Source organism: Bipolaris maydis (genome assembly GCF_028858645.1).
Source record: "Bipolaris maydis strain C4 unplaced genomic scaffold PSV08scaffold_12, whole genome shotgun sequence".
Classification (NCBI taxonomy): Eukaryota; Fungi; Ascomycota; class Dothideomycetes; order Pleosporales; family Pleosporaceae; genus Bipolaris; species Bipolaris maydis.
Window position 1 is genome coordinate 1,114,479 of NW_027093868.1, and position 16,943 is coordinate 1,131,421.

Consider the following 16,943-nt stretch of genomic DNA (forward strand, 5'->3'; position numbering starts at 1 on the left):
CTCGCAAGTCCCGCGCATCAAGCCCAGTATATCGCATACCACCTTTTCATCAACCAACACGACCACCATCCCCCATAATTCATCACAACGGCGGCACTCGTGGATAACGGATGTCGGCCTCCGTTAGTCGGCCTTCATATGTCCCTCGACAGTTTACGGGAAACCCTACGCCAGGAGAAGACAAATGAAGCCGCGTAAGTCATGCTCGACAACTGTGCATCGCGTTTGCCATTTGAGCGATAAAATCGATCAAATGCTGCAATGCGACACCGAAAAATCGCTCCGTTTATTTTGATAGCGCGTTGTTGTGGTATGGTGCTAATGACATGTTTCCAGACTCGCATCCACGACGTTGCAGCGCCATTTCCGGGCTCTCTGGAAGGTAACAGGCTGCTGCAATGCCACTCTGAACGGGCACCAGCCCAGACCAGAGGACTTCGTCTACAACGAACCGGACGAGGACGAACTGCGTTTTCTCGAAGAAAACGACATTTCAAAGTAAGATGCCTCTCCCTCTGCATTGCTGCTGTACTGGCGCTGCACTGTCGCTACAGTTACTGTTGTTGTTCGCGTCGTCGCTCTTGCCCCCCCCCAATCTGCTAACACGGTCGCGTCTATAGAGGTCGACGCTTCAACGATGCATCTTTACCCTACCCCGTGGCCCACACGGATACTCAAACAACGCTCTCTAACACACCATCATTCCAAAATCCCACCAAATCAGTCTTCGCAAAATCATCGCCATCTTCAGCCGTCGGCACCCCCAGCCTTGAGGATCAACTGCGCGCTGCCTCTGCCTCGCCCTCTGATGCAATCCAACCCAAGAATATAGTCGACGCATCAATGCCAAGCGACACTATTAATGTTGTCCCTCGGGTAAAGACGCCGCATGTAAAAACGCCCCCTGTAGAAGAGGAGGAGACGAAAAAGGCCAACCTCGAAGCAGCCGATGCTGTCCAGGATGCACGAGATCAGAACGATTCTGCCGCTGATAGCCCTGCTGCAGACCCCAAGGACGTTGCCCCGCCAATGGACGAAGATATAGATGCTTCTGCAACCGAAGACCAGCCCAAATCACCACAGGTCGTACATCTGCCACCGAAAGAGGAGCAAGAAGCCAGACTTCAAGATACAGAGAAGAGGCTGAGTAGGGCTGCTGAAAAGGAAAGAAAGGAAGAAGAGCGCCTTGCCAACCTTCCCACACATGCGTCCATCGATGTATCCTCACCATCATCAACCGTTGGACCGTATTCTCAGGCAACACCACATGCTCAACATCACTCTCCCGACACCAGCCCAGACATGGAAGCCTACAAGGAACGCAACAACGTACCGCTACCGGACGACGATGTCCTCGACCCTGCTGCTCAACAAGTCAAGGAGGATCACGAGCGTGCGCTACAGAAACGAATGACAGAAGCAAGGGAACATGCTCGAGCACGTGAAGAGGACTCTCCCACACCCGACATTGAGAAGCAGCTAGAAGATGAGCAAGCAATACGCATAGCGCGAGACGGAAAGAGCCGCTTAGGCGAATCACAACCCGAAAGCGACGTGCATTCGTTGACAGAGGGTATCGACCATGTTTCACGTAATAATGTTCCAGACACGGACCAGTCGACTGAGTGGAAGACTGCCCAGGATAACGCGGTTGACTCGCTGCCAACGCCAGCTACGGTCGCTGCGGAACCTTCGGCCCTCGACCGTGACAATGCCGACCGCAGAAACAGCCAATCGCAACCTATTTCTGCTACTGTTGATCACCCCACACCCCCTGCTGACGTGGATACCGAGATGCGTGATGCACCAGCGACAGACACGCGGGGTGCAACCTCACCCCAACGACACAACTCTCACAGCGACCGTATGACCACCCGCGTCGCTTCTGGAGTAATCCGACAAAAATCTGTTTCTGAAATCATCTCAGATAAGGCAGCTCACAAGTCCATTCTCACACCTCGTTCGAGCAACCTGTCGGCTTCCACCAGTCCTCCCCGAGCGAGGAATACCCAGCGAAAATCCCAGCAAGTCTCGACTATCGTGTTTGCAAAGAAGACCCCAACTCGAGCATCGAAAGCCCTGCAATCATACAATGAAGACTATGCCTCTCTTCAGGGTGCTTCGGAAGATTCCAGTCGAGATTACCTGGAGGGACTATTCAAATACCAGGCTCATCACCCTCCGCGGTCTGTGCCCTTACAGGACCTTGTTGCATCTGCAAGAAAGACCGTGTCGACAGCAGGGACACTTGCAATGATTCGTGAGCATCAAGACTACAAAATTCTCAAGAGAGTGTATCAGTTACAAAACGCCAACCGCTGGTCTTTACGACAACTTCAAAAGGCAGCTGAACCTGAACGTCCCTTTACCCACCAGGACCAGCTCCTCCTCGAAATGAAGTGGATGCAGACGGATTTCAAAGAAGAAAGGAAATGGAAGAAAGCTCTTGCTGCTACGTTTGCAGAGTGGTGCGCCGAGTACGTGAGCTGCTCACCAGAAGAAAGGGCAAGCCTACGGGTCAATGCACACATCCCGAAGACTGCAAGGCGCACAAGCAACGATGAAGATATGAATGATGCCCCCACGCCAGACCTCGTCCATTCTAGCACGCATGAGACAGAGAGCGAGTCTTACGGCGAAGATGATGATGTTCTCACACCTGTCAACGCCAACCCTCCTGCTGGTCTCTTTTCTCTAGGATACAACGATGTCGTCATGAAGATCAATCGCACGCCTGCCAGCGATACCATGTTCCGGGAGCTACCGCTTTACGATCCTATGTTCGAGGGCTCCAGCGACACCAATCCATTTTCTTTAACGGAACCCCCTATTCTTCCTGTTTCGAAGTTTGTCACTGGAAAACTTGTCTCACAAATCCAAGGCCCACCAAAGAAGCGAAGTAGATACGACTACGACTCTGAAGATGAGCCTTCGACGCCGCCAAGTCGATGTGGAACCTCAGCAGAACATTCGATGCCGTCTACTCCAGGCCGTAGGCTGTTCTGCCGCAATGATCTGCCACCAGAGATGACCAACGTTGCATTGTTTAATGCTGAGAACAAGCACGTCCGTGACCGGTTGCAAGCCGCCCACCAGTTCAGGCCGCCAACAGAGTTCAATATGCCTACTGTGTCTTTCTTCGAGAACCGAACTCCGTCGCAGTGGTTATGGGAGGAAGACCAAAAGCTGCGAGCTTTGGTCAAGGAGTACACCTTCAACTGGTCTCTGGTTTCTCAGCAACTGTCACTACCATCGCTGTTTGTATCTGGGTCAGGTCGTCGGACACCTTGGGAATGCTTCGAACGCTGGGTGCAGCTTGAGGGACTGCCAGCAGAAATGTCAAAGACACAGTACTTCCGCACCTACCAGGGTCGGTTGGAGCAAGCCAATAAGACTGTATTTGCTCAGTTCCAGGCCCAGCAACAGCAGCAGCAGCAGCAGGGACAGACACCAGGCCAGCCACGAAGAAGACCCACAACTACACCGATTAGAGTTGAGAGAAGAAGGGAGAACCGTCATCTTGCTATTATTGACGGCATGCGCAAGTTAGCCAGGAAACGCGAATCTGCTGCCCACAAGCAGGCCGAGTCCCAAAAGGCCGCTGCGCTTCGCAAGGCACACGAGCCTGCGCCACCAAAGAACACCGTTCATACGCCTCAAGAGTTCAGTCGTCTCAAGTGGGAACGCGAAGAGAAGCTGAAGCAACGGCAAATGGCGCAGGAGATGATGGCTAGAGTAAGATACCCCTATCCCGAAAGTTTGTACACTTCTGACGCCACACAGCAACAATTGGCAGCACAACGGCAGCAGGCCCAGATGCAGGCACAAGCAGGGATGGCAAACGGTGTCAGCAACCAAATGCAACGTAATGGCACGCCTGGGGGCAATAACAATGTTCCTCCACAAATGGCTAATGCATCTATGCAACAGGGTCAGAACGGCCCGACAATGGCTGCCAGGGGCCACCAATCTCAGCAGGGCATGCCGGCTAATTTCGGGAATGGCAACATGTCTGGTGTCCCCATGGGCACACCAGGTGTTCCCCAGGCACAGATGCAGGGGAACATGCAGAATGGACAGCGTATGGGCCCGCCGGAACAGATGCGTATGGCAATGCAAAGAGGCCAGTTCAACGCTAACCAACAACATCAATTCCAACTCCAGCAACAACAGATCAACATGGCCAGTAATCTATCCCAGGGCATGGGTATGAACGGCATGCCAAACGCGAACATGATGGCATCCATGCCGAATCAAAACATGAATGGTGCCATGAATGGAAACATGAACAGTGCAATGAACGGAATGTCGAACAATGCCGGATCTCCACGGATCAACCAGGGCAATGGAAACATGCAAACCCCTGCACGTCCCTTATCCAGCGGGCACATGCCTCAACTCCTCCAATTCCAGAATCAACTAAAGGTACAGCATCCGGACTGGACCCCAGAACAAGTCACAAAACAGGCCTCCGACCACCTCTCCCGTTTCCTGGCTAAGCAACGTACACAGGCAATGAACGCAGCAGCTGGATCACCTGGCGTATCTCCTGGTCCACAAATGGCGAACAACCAATACTTCCAACAAAATGGTAGCATGGCCAACACTCCTCAGCCAAATGCGGTACAGAACTATCAGCAGCAACTTGTTCAACAACAGCGACTGATGGCCAGACAGCAAGCCGGTAGCCCAGGACTGAATGGTCGACCGCCTAGTCGAAGCGCAACGCCGCAAAACCCGCAGATGCAACAGAGCCCGGGCATGCAGCAAGCGCAGATCAACCGGACCTAGGTGTCCCGATTGGCAGTAGGGGCCTCGTGCGAGAACGCCTCCTCCTCATCGTTGCCCTGTATATACTTTTAATGTTGCTTGTTTAGCGTTGTTCTTCTAAAGCGTGAGAAATTTGTTTCATGGTGCGCAGTGGAGGAAATGCCTAGTTGAGAAAGCATGGTGTTATTGGCGTTCGGCGGCGCTATTGCGAATTGTAGAGGCAAGGTGTTCTGGGCAGTGGGATTGTGGACACGTGAGGAGGAATTGGTCTTTTTCCAGCTTTTGCTGGCTACCTTGCACTTCCTGTCAACGAGGCTTGTAGAAAAAGCCCGTAGAACTTTCTGAATATCAAACAACTCGAGCATATTGTCGAGGACAATCATCTTAACTGAAGTTTCTTGTCTAGTGATGCTGTTTATGTGAAGTCTGATGTTGTAGGGGATAGGGTCAATTATCATCAATTGAGTTTCTCTTGGTTTTGCGTTGTTATTGTGTCTGGATGTCTGGTTCTGCCTTGCCAAGGAACATGGCCAGGAACTCGGGCCTTTGTGTGGGGACGGACGTTCATGGTCAGGGCGGTGAGAGAGGGCACAAAGAACATCAAGTGCGGACTAACAACCTCACCTCCGAACATCTCCACCCACAGCCACTACACTCTGTCGCAGTCTTCACCTGTGACAAACCGACCATTCCGAGCCAGTCGCCTTACTCAATCCCTTGGATTCGAGTCTTTATCACTCCTCGAATAGAGAAGTTTGCCTCTTCGCCGCCCAAGTCCCAGGCAATCGCGTGTATACACAGGACCAAGAAGAGTAAATCTAAGAAGACAATACTAGCACCATGAACGCGCCAGACAGGTACGTCTTGAGTTTTTGGTTTCAGATGCAATGCAAAAAGCCATATTCAGTATGCGCGGTCCACGATTCTGTGTTCCTCTGGAAGGGCGATACACCGCAACACCTATGCGACGTGGGTCTACCAGCAGCCCGTGTAAACACCTGGACAGCGTAGCCTCTCAAGTTTACGCGACTGGCGCATGTCCACCATACCCTGCGCTACATACATAAAGCTAACCACCTCACCTCCCCCAGATTCGAGCTCTTCCTCCTCGACGAAGGCCAAGAAAAAGTTGAGGAAAAGGCGGAAACCCGTACGTCCTCCCTTCCCCCCTCCCTCCTTATCCCACCCCCGTCTAACCCATCCTACAGGCGTCCCAAACACCGCCGTATTCACCTTCAACAAAGAAGACCACACCCTCGGCAACCTGCTCTCGCAGCGCCTCCTCAAAAACCCCGCCATCATGTTCGCCGCCTACAAGGTCCCGCACCCGCTCTTTGCCACCTTTGAGCTGCGTGTCCAGACCGACGGATCCATCACACCCAAAGAAGCCGTCATGAAGACGTGCAGGGAAGTTATTGCGGATCTGAGCAAGCTGAATGATAGTTTCCAGACGGAATGGATTGGCAAGCGCATTGTCAGTGAGGGCGAGGCGGAGAGGGCGATGAGGGAGCAGAATAATTTTTAAGGGAGATGGTGGAAGGGAGCAGAAGAGCGGGTGGGAGGAGTGCAGGGTGCATGCAAAGGCGTTTTCTTATCGAAGGTGCATGCTGTGATTCATGATTATGGCGTTCTTGGGGGAGGGACGAAAGGCGACTTTTGGACAATACGAATTTATCGAAGAATGAAATATACCTATTTGCGCGAATTTTTGAGCTTACTTTATTGAATTTGTGATGGAACTGCTGTGAGATCGAGACTTACAGGCGAGAAAAGGGGGTGGGTATTACTTCTTGTTAACACATCGAAGACATTACGTCTAAAAGCCTTATGCACATCTTGTCTATGCTTTTAGTTGAACATCACGGCCAGAAAACTGTGACATATCTGTTCATTGAATTTTGTTTCGCATGACAACTACTTTTTACAATACTCTCCAGGTACCGTATTTCGGAATTAGGCGAACATGAGGGAGATAGGTCTATCTACTCCCCATCCTCAAGGTCAGACCACCGACCCGAGGTAGGTCTAGTCGCCAGCGGCACCTCCTGCTCAGAAGCCGCAGTCTTATCTTCTTCACCAACAGCCACAGACTCCGGAGCTTCCGGTACATCCATTGGCGCAACGCCCTCGTCATCCCTTACAATCTCACTACTAGCACTACTAGTCTTCTCTTTCTGTTCTTCCTCCTCCTCAGCTGCCTCCCAGTCCTCAGCCACCTCAACAGGCATCTCCTTCTTCTTTTTCTTGCTGCTCAGACTCAAAACGGCAAAGCCGCCCTTGTTACCAAATGGCGTGCTCTTCTGAACCTGTCGGATAGGGATGCCCTTTGATGCTGCAACTTGGCTCCAGCCAGATCCGGGCCCAACGTCGGATTCTTTGCGGAGAACTGTCAGAGTGGAGTCGAGACGTGCGAGCTGGATCTTGCCAATGCTTTGCGCGTTGAGAGCTTGGGATAGCGGTGCTCGGATGGATTCGAGCATGGCTTGCATATCGGGTTCTGGGATGCTGAGACGAGCTGCTAGAGGTGGCTTTAGCGCGACCGACTCATCAGAAAGAAATGTGATCTCGAGTTCGCAGCGGAATGACGTAGTTGACAGTACACTCTTAATAATAGGAGCGAGTTCCTCTATGGTGAGAGCGAAGCGAGGATTAAGGATAAGGAACGCGTTGTATGGATCAGCATTCGTGGTGCTGGCCTTGGGACGTAGCGTTGCAGATGAAGAGGCAGCTGGAGCTGGTGCAGGAGCGATACGTTGTTGGACTTGACGAGTGCGTGCACACTCTGCAAGCGTTCGCATTGGTGCCATGACAAACTTTGGAGTCTTGAAAATGGCCACATGGCGATGAGGCTCTGGGTCCATACTCTCAGAATCCATGCCAAAGTCCTCTGCAAGTGAGTGTATGAAGGCGCGCTGGTTACGAGGCATGGGCTTGAAGCGGAGTCGTTTCTCCTCCGGATCAGCGGCAAAAAGCCGTAATTGCTTCTCTTGCGTGGCTGCCCAAGTAGAGTTTTGTTGATACATGTTCAATGTGGCATCGGAATAGGGGATATGGTCGTTTTGGTGAGCTGGATCGACGTTGAGAGCAAGTGCTAGAACTCGGTTTCGCTCCAAGCGTGCGCATTCTTCGTCGCACTTGAGATTCTTCTTCAGATTGCCGTCGCTATTCTTTGAAGCATTGCATTTGGCCTCTTGCTTGATTCTCTGGCAATCGCAGGTGACGAAAATCTTGTGCGGGCAAGGCTTCTCTTCTGTACACGGATGAGGGAAGTGACATGGAGCCAAGCATGGATGACCACAGGTGTCGAGCTCCTTTCCGCAGGCCTGGGTGCAAGGCTCTTCACACTCTCCAGGTCGGTGGCATTGCTTCTGGCACTTGTGTGTACCGCACTTGAGAGTTCGACCACACACCTGGCCACAGCGAACTTCGTTTAGCCAACATGGCTGGTTCTTAAGAACACTCTTGCCGCACAAACATGGTTTCGTAGTCAAGAAGGCGCACTTGGGGCAAGCCTGGTCATCCTGATGGCAACTGTGGTCCAGCTGAGGATGACCACATTCTTTGGGCCGTTCGCACTTGAACCGGCAAGGTGGTGGTTTGGTACCGCAGGGTAGAGGAGGCTGCAAGACAGTGCGTCCGCAATTGCAGCTGAGTTCGTCAAAGATGGCATCGCGACACGTTCCGCAAGGACCCTTGTGACAAAGCTCCTGGCAACGGTGCTCAGGATTGCCGCATTTCAGCTGGCGGCCACAGCTGCGGGTACAGATATGCTCTGATTCAAAGTTTTCGAAAGGTCGACGAGGAGCCGAGTCCAGTGGTCTCGGTTTGCGACGGTTGGATTGCCGCTCGGCAGCCTTCTTCTCACCGGCACAGCAGCGTTCGCCACACTCGTGTCGTCCACAGTTCAATGAGACACGGCAGACGCGCATGCACTGAGGAGGCTCTTCGGTACCCTGGTGGCATATCGACTGGGACGACGTACGGCCACACCTACACGAAATGTTGACTTTTTCCAAGCATGGTCGACACTCGCCTTGATGGCAATGTTGACGGCATGTATGTCCGCATGCCAGCAACTGCCCACAGGGTCTATCACAGTTAGGTATCGGGTCTTCACAGGTCGTCCGAGGTGTGCTTGACATGTCGCGCAGTGCAGTCTTGCCACAAGGACAGTGAGTGACTACATCTGGAGATCGTGGACAATGAGGTGCTTCCAGATTCTGTGGATGACATGCCTGTTCGCAGGTGTGCTTTCCACAATCAAAGGAACGACCGCATTTGTTAGGGCATTGAAATGACCCGACCCAGTTCTCTGTCGTACTAGTGCCGTCTGTAGCGACATGCAACTGGCTGCTATCCTTTTCGACCTCTCGGTCATGACACAGAATATCCTTCTGGACCTGACCACAGTAGCAACGTGCTGGTACCCGCTCTTCACAGGCACCACAAGGACCCTCATGACACGGTCGTTCGCAGCGATGCTGTCCGCAAGACATGAGTTCTCCGCAGACGCCACCGCAACTCCAACCATGCTCGTAATCGGTATCGACACAGCGACGTGTCATTGACTTCTTGCCGCAAAAGCAGTGCTGCGTAGGTCCCATCAAGCTGCAAGGCGGACAGGGTCCAGCATGGCATGTCGAACCACAAGGATGTGGACATGGCTTAGGAAGCACTCGTGGTCGTGAACAAGACTGACCGCACGAGAACGGGGGTATGCCAGGTGTGGAACGAGGGTCCAACTCCTTCTCACACCAGCAGTGGAAATTCTTTGGCAAAACATCCTTTGGCAGATTACATCCTGGACAACGCCATTGCCTCGGTGGGGGCGTCTCTCCATCCTGGGCTTGCTGTCGCGCCGCTGCTGAGCCCTCGTTGGTTGACCATTTCTTGATGCATCCCAAATGGAATACTGTCCAACATGTCCTACACGACCAGACACCCCGTGTTCGTCTCGTGATGTCCTCAGTACAGATAGCGCACTCGTAATGACCGTTGTCAATGTCCTCGTGTGTTCTAGTGGCAATATCGGGGGCCGTCGACTTTGGGGCCTGTGGTTGCTTTTGTTTCGGCGGTCGTGGCTTACGGGTAGGAATCGGTTTGCCTGGCTGAAAGGCAGGTGCGTCTGCTTGTAGCCCCTGGAGTGTCTCTGAGGACACGGATGCAGTGTCATCCTCAACAGTCAACTGTCCACCAAACTGACGGCCACCAGCAGCTATTCGCTGGGGTGGACGCTCTGAACCACCTCTTCCACGACCACTGCCTCGTCCTCCACGTCCACCTCTTCCACCCCGGTGTGCCGCTTCCTGTACGGAGGCAGGTACTAGCTCGAGTGCAGCACTAGGCTGCGCATGGGCTGCTGTACCATTGCGGCCTCCTCGACCACGGCTCCTGCCGCCTCGGCCGCTGCCTCTTTGTGACTGCTGTCCTCCTGGTTGCGCTTGCTGTTGCTGCTGTGGTTGTGGGGGGGTGTCTGTGCTGGCATTTACATTTGTGTTTCGATTCCGTTGACCTCGTCGCCTTTGTGGTCCTCTTGGGACATTTTCTGGAGCCGATGCCAGCGGTTGGGAGGCGACTGTGGGAGTCGACATATTTTGTGGTTCAGAAGTGACTGCGCTGGTGGTTGAGGGAATAGTGATCATACAAAGACCTCGGGCCGGAAAAGAAGGAAAATTGAGTACAATAGCAAGCTCTAGTATTTGTACGGCCTGCTGAACTGGGAAAGGAAACAAACAAGAAAAAAAGACAGCTTTTGGGGGTAATACCGGGGAAGTTTGCAGTGGCGAGTAGTTTATATTGCAGAAACGGCGGGCGCAGGTACGCTAGGATGGCCGTTTCGAGAAGATGCAGCCACCCAGATGAGTCAAGTCGCACTCATTCCTCGGCCAGGCCAGGCCAGGCAACCAGGCACAATTGCGGCAGCGCGACTCTACAGGATTAACAATCAGGTGGCGCAGTGATTGCGGATGCACGCAGCCTTGTGTGGCTAGGCGGGTGAATGCGTGGTGAATAATTTATGGAGTTGCCGAATTTCCACGGTCATTTGTTGCATGCATGGGAGCGAGCGCGTCATAGGGTCTGGCCGCCACTGTGGCTAGTGAGCAGATGTGGCTGGCAACTGTGGCTAGTGCCGATGCATGGCCGCCGCATCGCGTTTGAGCTTCAGTGAACATCGCGGACAAGCAACCAGACCCCATCCACCCGCCATCTCCCGATATCATCATGGTCAAGACTCTCGCCGGCGCCCTCGCCCTCGCGGCCTTGCCCTCGGCCCTCGCATTCCGCAACACGTCGCCATTCTTCCTCTTCTCCACGGCCGAGTACGCCTGCCAGCTTCCTGTGCATCCTCACGTCTCACAGCTAACCACCATGCAGCTTGCTGGTCCCAAACAATGACGCCGCCATCGCCGCATCATCAGACGTCACCGCCGACGTCCTCAAAGCTCTCGAGCACTGCCCCACCAAATCCTACCTCGTTGTGGAGCAGAGGGGCGTCGCCGCTGCCGACTACGCTGATGGCCGCGCTGCACCCCAACTGAGCAGATACATGGCCGGCAAGCATGCCGAGGTCAAATCGACTGTCGCTATTCCCGACATTGCTGGCAGCGTCGACACAAAAGCCATCACGGAGCATCTTGTGGCCAAGTGCGGAAAGGGCTACGACGATGACGACGTGTGGTTCGAGAGGAAGACATTCGCAGCGCCGCCTACGTCCAAGGCGCTTCGCATCGAGCAGCTCCAATCTGATGGTTTGTTTCCACATGGCTGAGATGCGGCGCCAGAACTGACCTGTGCAGATGCGACACTCGAGCAATTCATCGTCAATGACGCCAAGGCTGACGACTACACCGTCATTTACATCACCACACCTCAGACCGAGTCGCAAGCAAAGGAGTCTATCCAGCAACAATACGAGATGGACATGCCCTTCCCAGATGCTGTTCAGATGGAGCTCAAGCGCGACCTCTCCTCTCACACTAAGCGCGCCAACTCGACCAATAGCGGCCTGTTTGAGAGGTACCAGTACTTCACACCGGGCATCTTCATGGGCTTTGCTGCCATCATCCCGCTCTTCCTGATCCTGCTTGTCGGAATCCGAGCCCTTACCAGTCTCGAGGTTTCATACTTTGCCTTTAGCAAGGAGATGGGCCCCAATGCCCAGAAGAAACAGTAGACAGTGTCAGAGTCGGGAGCGAACTTGTCAGTGTATCTTGTACGATTTGCGCGTTAGTAAGCATGGGCCTCCGGCGTTTGTATGGATTTTGGATTAGTAGGGAAATACCAAGCTTGACATAACTAGTTTTTGCTTTGCCCGTTGGATTGACTGCAACCTTACAGACGCCTGAGATTTGTGAACCGTCGGATAAAATTGCGCGCCGTGCTTCCATTGCTACCACATTTGCTTCTTGGAGCCATACGACATGCACAAAGCCGGGTTGTTCGGGAACTCTGAGCTAAGCATCATGTCTAGTCGGTTCCCCAACTTTGCCGAGATTTCATCCTACCCGCACCACCCATAATGACGATGAGCACTAGTTTGAGAAAACAACCCCATGCATGGCACTGATGTATAAGTGTCGTCCCGCCTAGTGGGGTGCACTTTGGTTTTGCTTGAATTGTGACTTGGATGGCAACTTGAGCATCATCGCATTGGCCGTAACTCAATATCTCTTTGCATATGCCTATTCTTCCAGTCCTTCCAAAGCTCATTGATTAATAGATCCTGTTCATATACCTCATTATGGCCTCAGAAAAGCCTATGGATATCATTATTCTGGGTGGTGGTATAGCCGGTCTCACCACTGCTCTTTCCCTTACAAAGTTCGCCCCAGCCTCCCAGACACCCAACATCACCATTTACGAGATCCGACCTGAACCCGCAACCATCGGTGGCGCCGTAAATCTGACACCAAATGCTCTTCGTCTTCTTTCACATCTAGGAGCACTCGATGAAATTCGTGCCCAAGACTATGGCGCAGAGTGCCTTGCTGTAGAAGTCTTCGATCTATATACCAACGCGAAGATTGCCGAATCATCTTTCAAAGGCCCCGAAGGGAAAGGCCTGGGAGACCCACCATTTACAGCGCTGCGAATAACAAGAGGAGAAGCCTTAAAAGGCGTGCTTGCCGCCATTGAAAAGCACTCAAACATCCAGCTCATCTGCGGGAAAAAGACCACCAAAATCGATGAAGACTCCGCCGGCGTAAGCATCGAATTCGAAGACGGAGGAAGCGCGCGAGCCGACATCCTCATAGGCTGCGACGGCATCCACAGCGTCACACGCCTCAAGCACGTCGAGCCAGAGCGCAAAGCCATGTACAGTGGCATCTGCAACGCCTTTGGCTTTGCTCCCCGCCGCAAAGACCCCAGCACGGGCACCTTCGAGCCCACGCATTTCAGCGTCAGCGGTATGAACTTTGGGCGTCGCGGCATGCTCCTAACCTCCTTCCACGACCGCGCCCAAGAAAGCATTTACGTCGGCGCTCTCATGCAGGTTCCTGAGATTGCAGACCGCAACGGCTGGAAAGCCGCGGGTGCCGATGCACAGAAAACGCGGGATGAGATGCTAGAGCGCTACTCGGGGGCTGCGAATCCGCAGATTGCGCATTGGATTGAGGATGCAGAGGGGTTGTATCTTTGGCCGGTGTTTACGCTTTCCAAGGGAGGTAAGTGGGCGACGGAGCGTGTTATGCTTATTGGCGACTCTGCACATGCGATGCCCCCGCAGGGAGAATCGACAGGTATTGTTTTTGAAGATGGTGTGTTGTTCTCGAGGTGTTTGGCCAAGTGGATGCAGACGAGGAGGGGGGAAGGTGCGCCAGTTAAGGAAGCGTTCGATGCGTATGAGAGGTTGAGGCGGGCGAGGATTGATACGGCATTTGATGAGAGCCAGAGTGTGGTAAAGACGGTACAGGATACGCCGTGGTTGGGGCATAAAATTAAGATGAATGTCGTGCCGTGGTATCTTTGGTGGACAAGGGGGTATCGCGAGAAGCATTTTGTGGAGGATGTTACGGTTTGTGATATTGGGTATTGAGGGGTGAGGAGAAGGGAAGTCGTCGTTTCTATTTATATCTTGAATGAATCAAATGATTGAAAGTTGTTGAGACAATCAAATAATAGTTTTCTTCCTCTGGTTATACATTGGCACGACGTGTATGTTCAGAGCCCTTGCCCACCACTACCACAGCATCCTGACATACGGAAGAAGCTCAAGTGATTCCTAATGCACGAAAGGGCATCGTCTGATTGGCTTAAGGACCTTTGCTTCGATTCGTCAGATCTACGCCAAGATGTTATGTAGTATGAATTCCCTTCTTATCTACGTAGCGCTAGAATATGAACACTGGCTTGCAGTAAAGCCTGAATAAAGTTTCCAAAGGAGCTAGATAGAGCAGCACAAACGAACCTTGATCTGAGGTGTTTTTATAAATCTGAAGAGAAAAGAAACGGACTTACATATCGCAGATGATAGTCTCGAATTTTATGTGAGAAATTCGTTGGCTGGAGAGGATGCAGAATCAGTGGAAAGTCGAGAACTCCCAGTCTAATGCTGCTCGTGTACTACGCACAATATGATCTCCCTGCAGGATTTCATATTGTTCCATCCCTTGCTCAAACACCCCTCTTCGTGTTACTATTGTTCTCCTGTCCGTACTTCGCCACACCATCACTTCGACTTTCAAGATAATTGGCCTTTCTCTTATGTTCAATTACTTGCATTGAACATATAATTCTCTCTCCTCTTTCACTTGATTTCTCCATTTTCAATATCAGTCTCTTCTCTTCTCACTGTCCGGGGTGATTTGCGATTCACAGATCTGTATCCGCTACTACGCCTCTCCTATCATTCTTTTGCTAAGATTCTCTTTTACGAAACACAATAAACCTCCTCCGATATCAAAACTCTCCAAAACAACCAAGATCCAAACCACACCATGCGCCCCTACTTCGACGCTTCGGAACTCCCTTCCTTCCGCACCCTATCCGCCAGCCACGAAACCCGCGCCTTCCATACCTCCACCGCCCTCCAAATAAACTGCGCCTTCGCTCTCTACTCAGCCTCCTTGAGACCTCCTGCACAAAAGTCGCAACCCCTCCCTCGCACCAGCCCTTCCAACCCAAAAACATCCACAACTACCTCATCTCACCCCACTTAAACCACACCCCCCCCCTTCCACAACTCACGAAATCTTCTCCCCGACCACCTTCCCAAAATACTCAAAACAAAACTTGCCCCCGACAAAGCTCGTCGCCATCCATTTCCACCACGCGCCGCTTCCGAAACTCACCCCAAACTTGGACAACTGTGTTGTAAACCACGCGGTTTCGACCAGATGCGCAATGTATAGAAAGTAGTAGATAGAGTTATGAGTGTACCGCAGGTACCGCGCGACTGTCGCCGGAAGAACAGTTGAGGAAGGGAGGAGGAAAGAGGGTGTGGGGAGGGCGGACAGGGCCATTATTACGCCGACGACGATGATTTTGTTTCGCTGAGGGGAGGGTGGGGGGATGTAGGTGTTGTTGAGTGATTTGGGAGGCATGATTATGTTTTATCGTTTGGTTCTTTTGATAGATTTTCCTTTGGGGCGATGTTGCGATCGGGTTTGTTGGTGATGGCTTGCTGGGTTGACGATGGAAAAGGCTTGGCGCTGTGGTTGGTTGTGGTGTTTACGGTTTGAGTTGGGAATGGGAAGAGGAACTAGGTGGAGATGGGGCTTTTGGCTTAACGTGCATGTGTGTATGTTGATAGCAATGTCATATTACGGACTAAAAGTGACGGGTGGGTGGTGAGGTTTTCTGAGGGTGGTTTGTAATAGTAATGCGGGGAAGACATTGGAGACGGGCCGAGGTTCTTGGGGTTTACACTTGCATATGAAGCTGGACGAGCAGTTTGGATGCTTTGAAGAGGGATTAGCGACTTGGTAGACTAACCACGATGTGTGCACTTCGATCTTGGAAATCAATACTAGGATTTTTTCCGGTATTTTTCGTTATGCTTTCGATGAATGCCATATCTTGTTGCGGGCGGCATTGAGAGATCAGCACACTACCGGCGCTAGGTAGTAGCCGCCTCGTATAGTAACATTGCAGTGGCGCAAGATACTTTCCGGATGATGGCCAGTAGCGATGCTGTCGGCACCGTAGTCGAAGCTTATGAATAGTTGCATTGAGAGGCTTACTGTTTGGGACTTCATTGGTGGGCAAAGAAACTCAGCCCTGAAGTTCAGTGACTAGTTGTCTTTTATTTGTAAACATCAAGTGGAATTCTACACCATAGAGTGATGACTTGAACGCGACAAGTCCCGTATGCCGATTTTGGATCATGGTGTGATCAACACGGGATATGCAATGCACCAGCACGGGCTGCCCCGATGGAGCGCAGCGCTGAACTCATAGCCGTTCTGCCCCTAAAGCGTATCGTCTTTTCTCCACAAGAACAAGCCATGAGGTAAAATGGAGCAGATCTCAGATGAGACGTTGACTGGCATGTAGAGACAACCGTCTAACAAACTGCTTGCCAAAATACTCTCGAAGCCAAAGGACTTAATTCGGGAGCTGTCCGAATTTGACTTCGATATCTACATCCCAAGGCAAATCTCGAGCAAGTCAAAAAAATACATCCCTCTGGACCATGAAATCGTTATCGCACATGCGCAACAAACAGAAACCACTCAAAACCACAAGTCATGTGCACTCACCGGTAGCTTGCTTCAGCAAAAAACTACACAACAGCCCAAAGAGCCGCAACCTTTTAATACCGATTACTGAGAAAAAAAACCAGAACCCAGTGCAAGCCCAATAGTAGACGGACCAAAAAAAACTCAAGCAACCCCACATCCTAGTAGTAAGTAACCGGTCCAATCTATGCACACGCGCACACACATTACTACCAAGTCTCCAACCCAGCACGTCCAATTTCCTCATGCGGTAAATGCAGCATAACAACCATTGATTCCTGGAACGGCTGCAAACACCATACTAAGGGCAAGCCTAGCAAGCCAGCTCCCCAAGCGGGCGGGAGGGGGGAAAGGGTACGACGTCATTGGTTTGCTGGACTAGGGGGGGAGGGGACCGGTCGGCTGCTGTGGAACGGGGGCGGCGGGCCACCGTCTATGCGGCCGGCTTGGAAGGAGGGGGCTGGTGGTGCGTAAGTAATATTTGGTGCTAAC

At 52.2% G+C, this 16,943-nt stretch overlaps 6 protein-coding genes across 6 annotated transcripts; 4 read left to right on the plus strand and 2 right to left on the minus strand.

Annotated features, from left to right (window-relative positions):
- Positions 1-85: 85 nt before the first annotated feature.
- On the plus strand, positions 86-5,153 carry PSV08DRAFT_228775 (uncharacterized protein). Its single transcript, XM_014224271.1, has 4 exons — positions 86-194; positions 337-498; positions 621-3,735; positions 3,784-5,153. Exons 1-4 carry the CDS (start codon positions 139-141, stop codon positions 4,789-4,791), a joined length of 4,341 nt encoding a protein of 1,446 aa, XP_014079746.1. The 5' UTR covers positions 86-138; the 3' UTR covers positions 4,792-5,153.
- A 255-nt stretch (positions 5,154-5,408) lies between these two features.
- PSV08DRAFT_404324 (DNA-directed RNA polymerase) lies at positions 5,409-6,475 on the plus strand. The gene is made up of 3 exons (XM_014224270.1): positions 5,409-5,627; positions 5,862-5,920; positions 5,979-6,475. The coding sequence occupies exons 1-3, from the start codon at positions 5,611-5,613 to the stop codon at positions 6,293-6,295; spliced, it is 393 nt and encodes a 130-aa protein (XP_014079745.1). The 5' UTR covers positions 5,409-5,610; the 3' UTR covers positions 6,296-6,475.
- A 172-nt stretch (positions 6,476-6,647) lies between these two features.
- Positions 6,648-10,361, minus strand: PSV08DRAFT_208050 (uncharacterized protein; the record flags this gene model as incomplete). The annotated part of the gene is made up of 2 exons (XM_014224269.2): positions 6,648-10,214; positions 10,311-10,361. The coding sequence occupies 2 exons, from the start codon at positions 10,359-10,361 to the stop codon at positions 6,753-6,755; spliced, it is 3,513 nt and encodes a 1,170-aa protein (XP_014079744.1). The 3' UTR covers positions 6,648-6,752.
- Positions 10,362-10,954: 593 nt separating this feature from the next.
- On the plus strand, positions 10,955-12,087 carry PSV08DRAFT_324318 (BIG/ATPase V1 complex, subunit S1). Its single transcript, XM_014224268.2, has 3 exons — positions 10,955-11,090; positions 11,146-11,519; positions 11,568-12,087. Exons 1-3 carry the CDS (start codon positions 10,993-10,995, stop codon positions 11,942-11,944), a joined length of 849 nt encoding a protein of 282 aa, XP_014079743.1. The 5' UTR covers positions 10,955-10,992; the 3' UTR covers positions 11,945-12,087.
- Positions 12,088-12,529: 442 nt separating this feature from the next.
- On the plus strand, positions 12,530-13,807 carry PSV08DRAFT_373385 (uncharacterized protein; the record flags this gene model as incomplete). Its single annotated transcript, XM_014224267.1, has 1 exon — positions 12,530-13,807. The coding sequence occupies one exon, from the start codon at positions 12,530-12,532 to the stop codon at positions 13,805-13,807; it is 1,278 nt and encodes a 425-aa protein (XP_014079742.1).
- Positions 13,808-14,567: 760 nt separating this feature from the next.
- On the minus strand, positions 14,568-15,352 carry PSV08DRAFT_324347 (uncharacterized protein). Its single transcript, XM_014224266.2, has one exon. It carries the CDS (start codon positions 15,312-15,314, stop codon positions 14,955-14,957), a length of 360 nt encoding a protein of 119 aa, XP_014079741.2. The 5' UTR covers positions 15,315-15,352; the 3' UTR covers positions 14,568-14,954.
- Between the last annotated feature and the right edge of the window lie 1,591 nt (positions 15,353-16,943).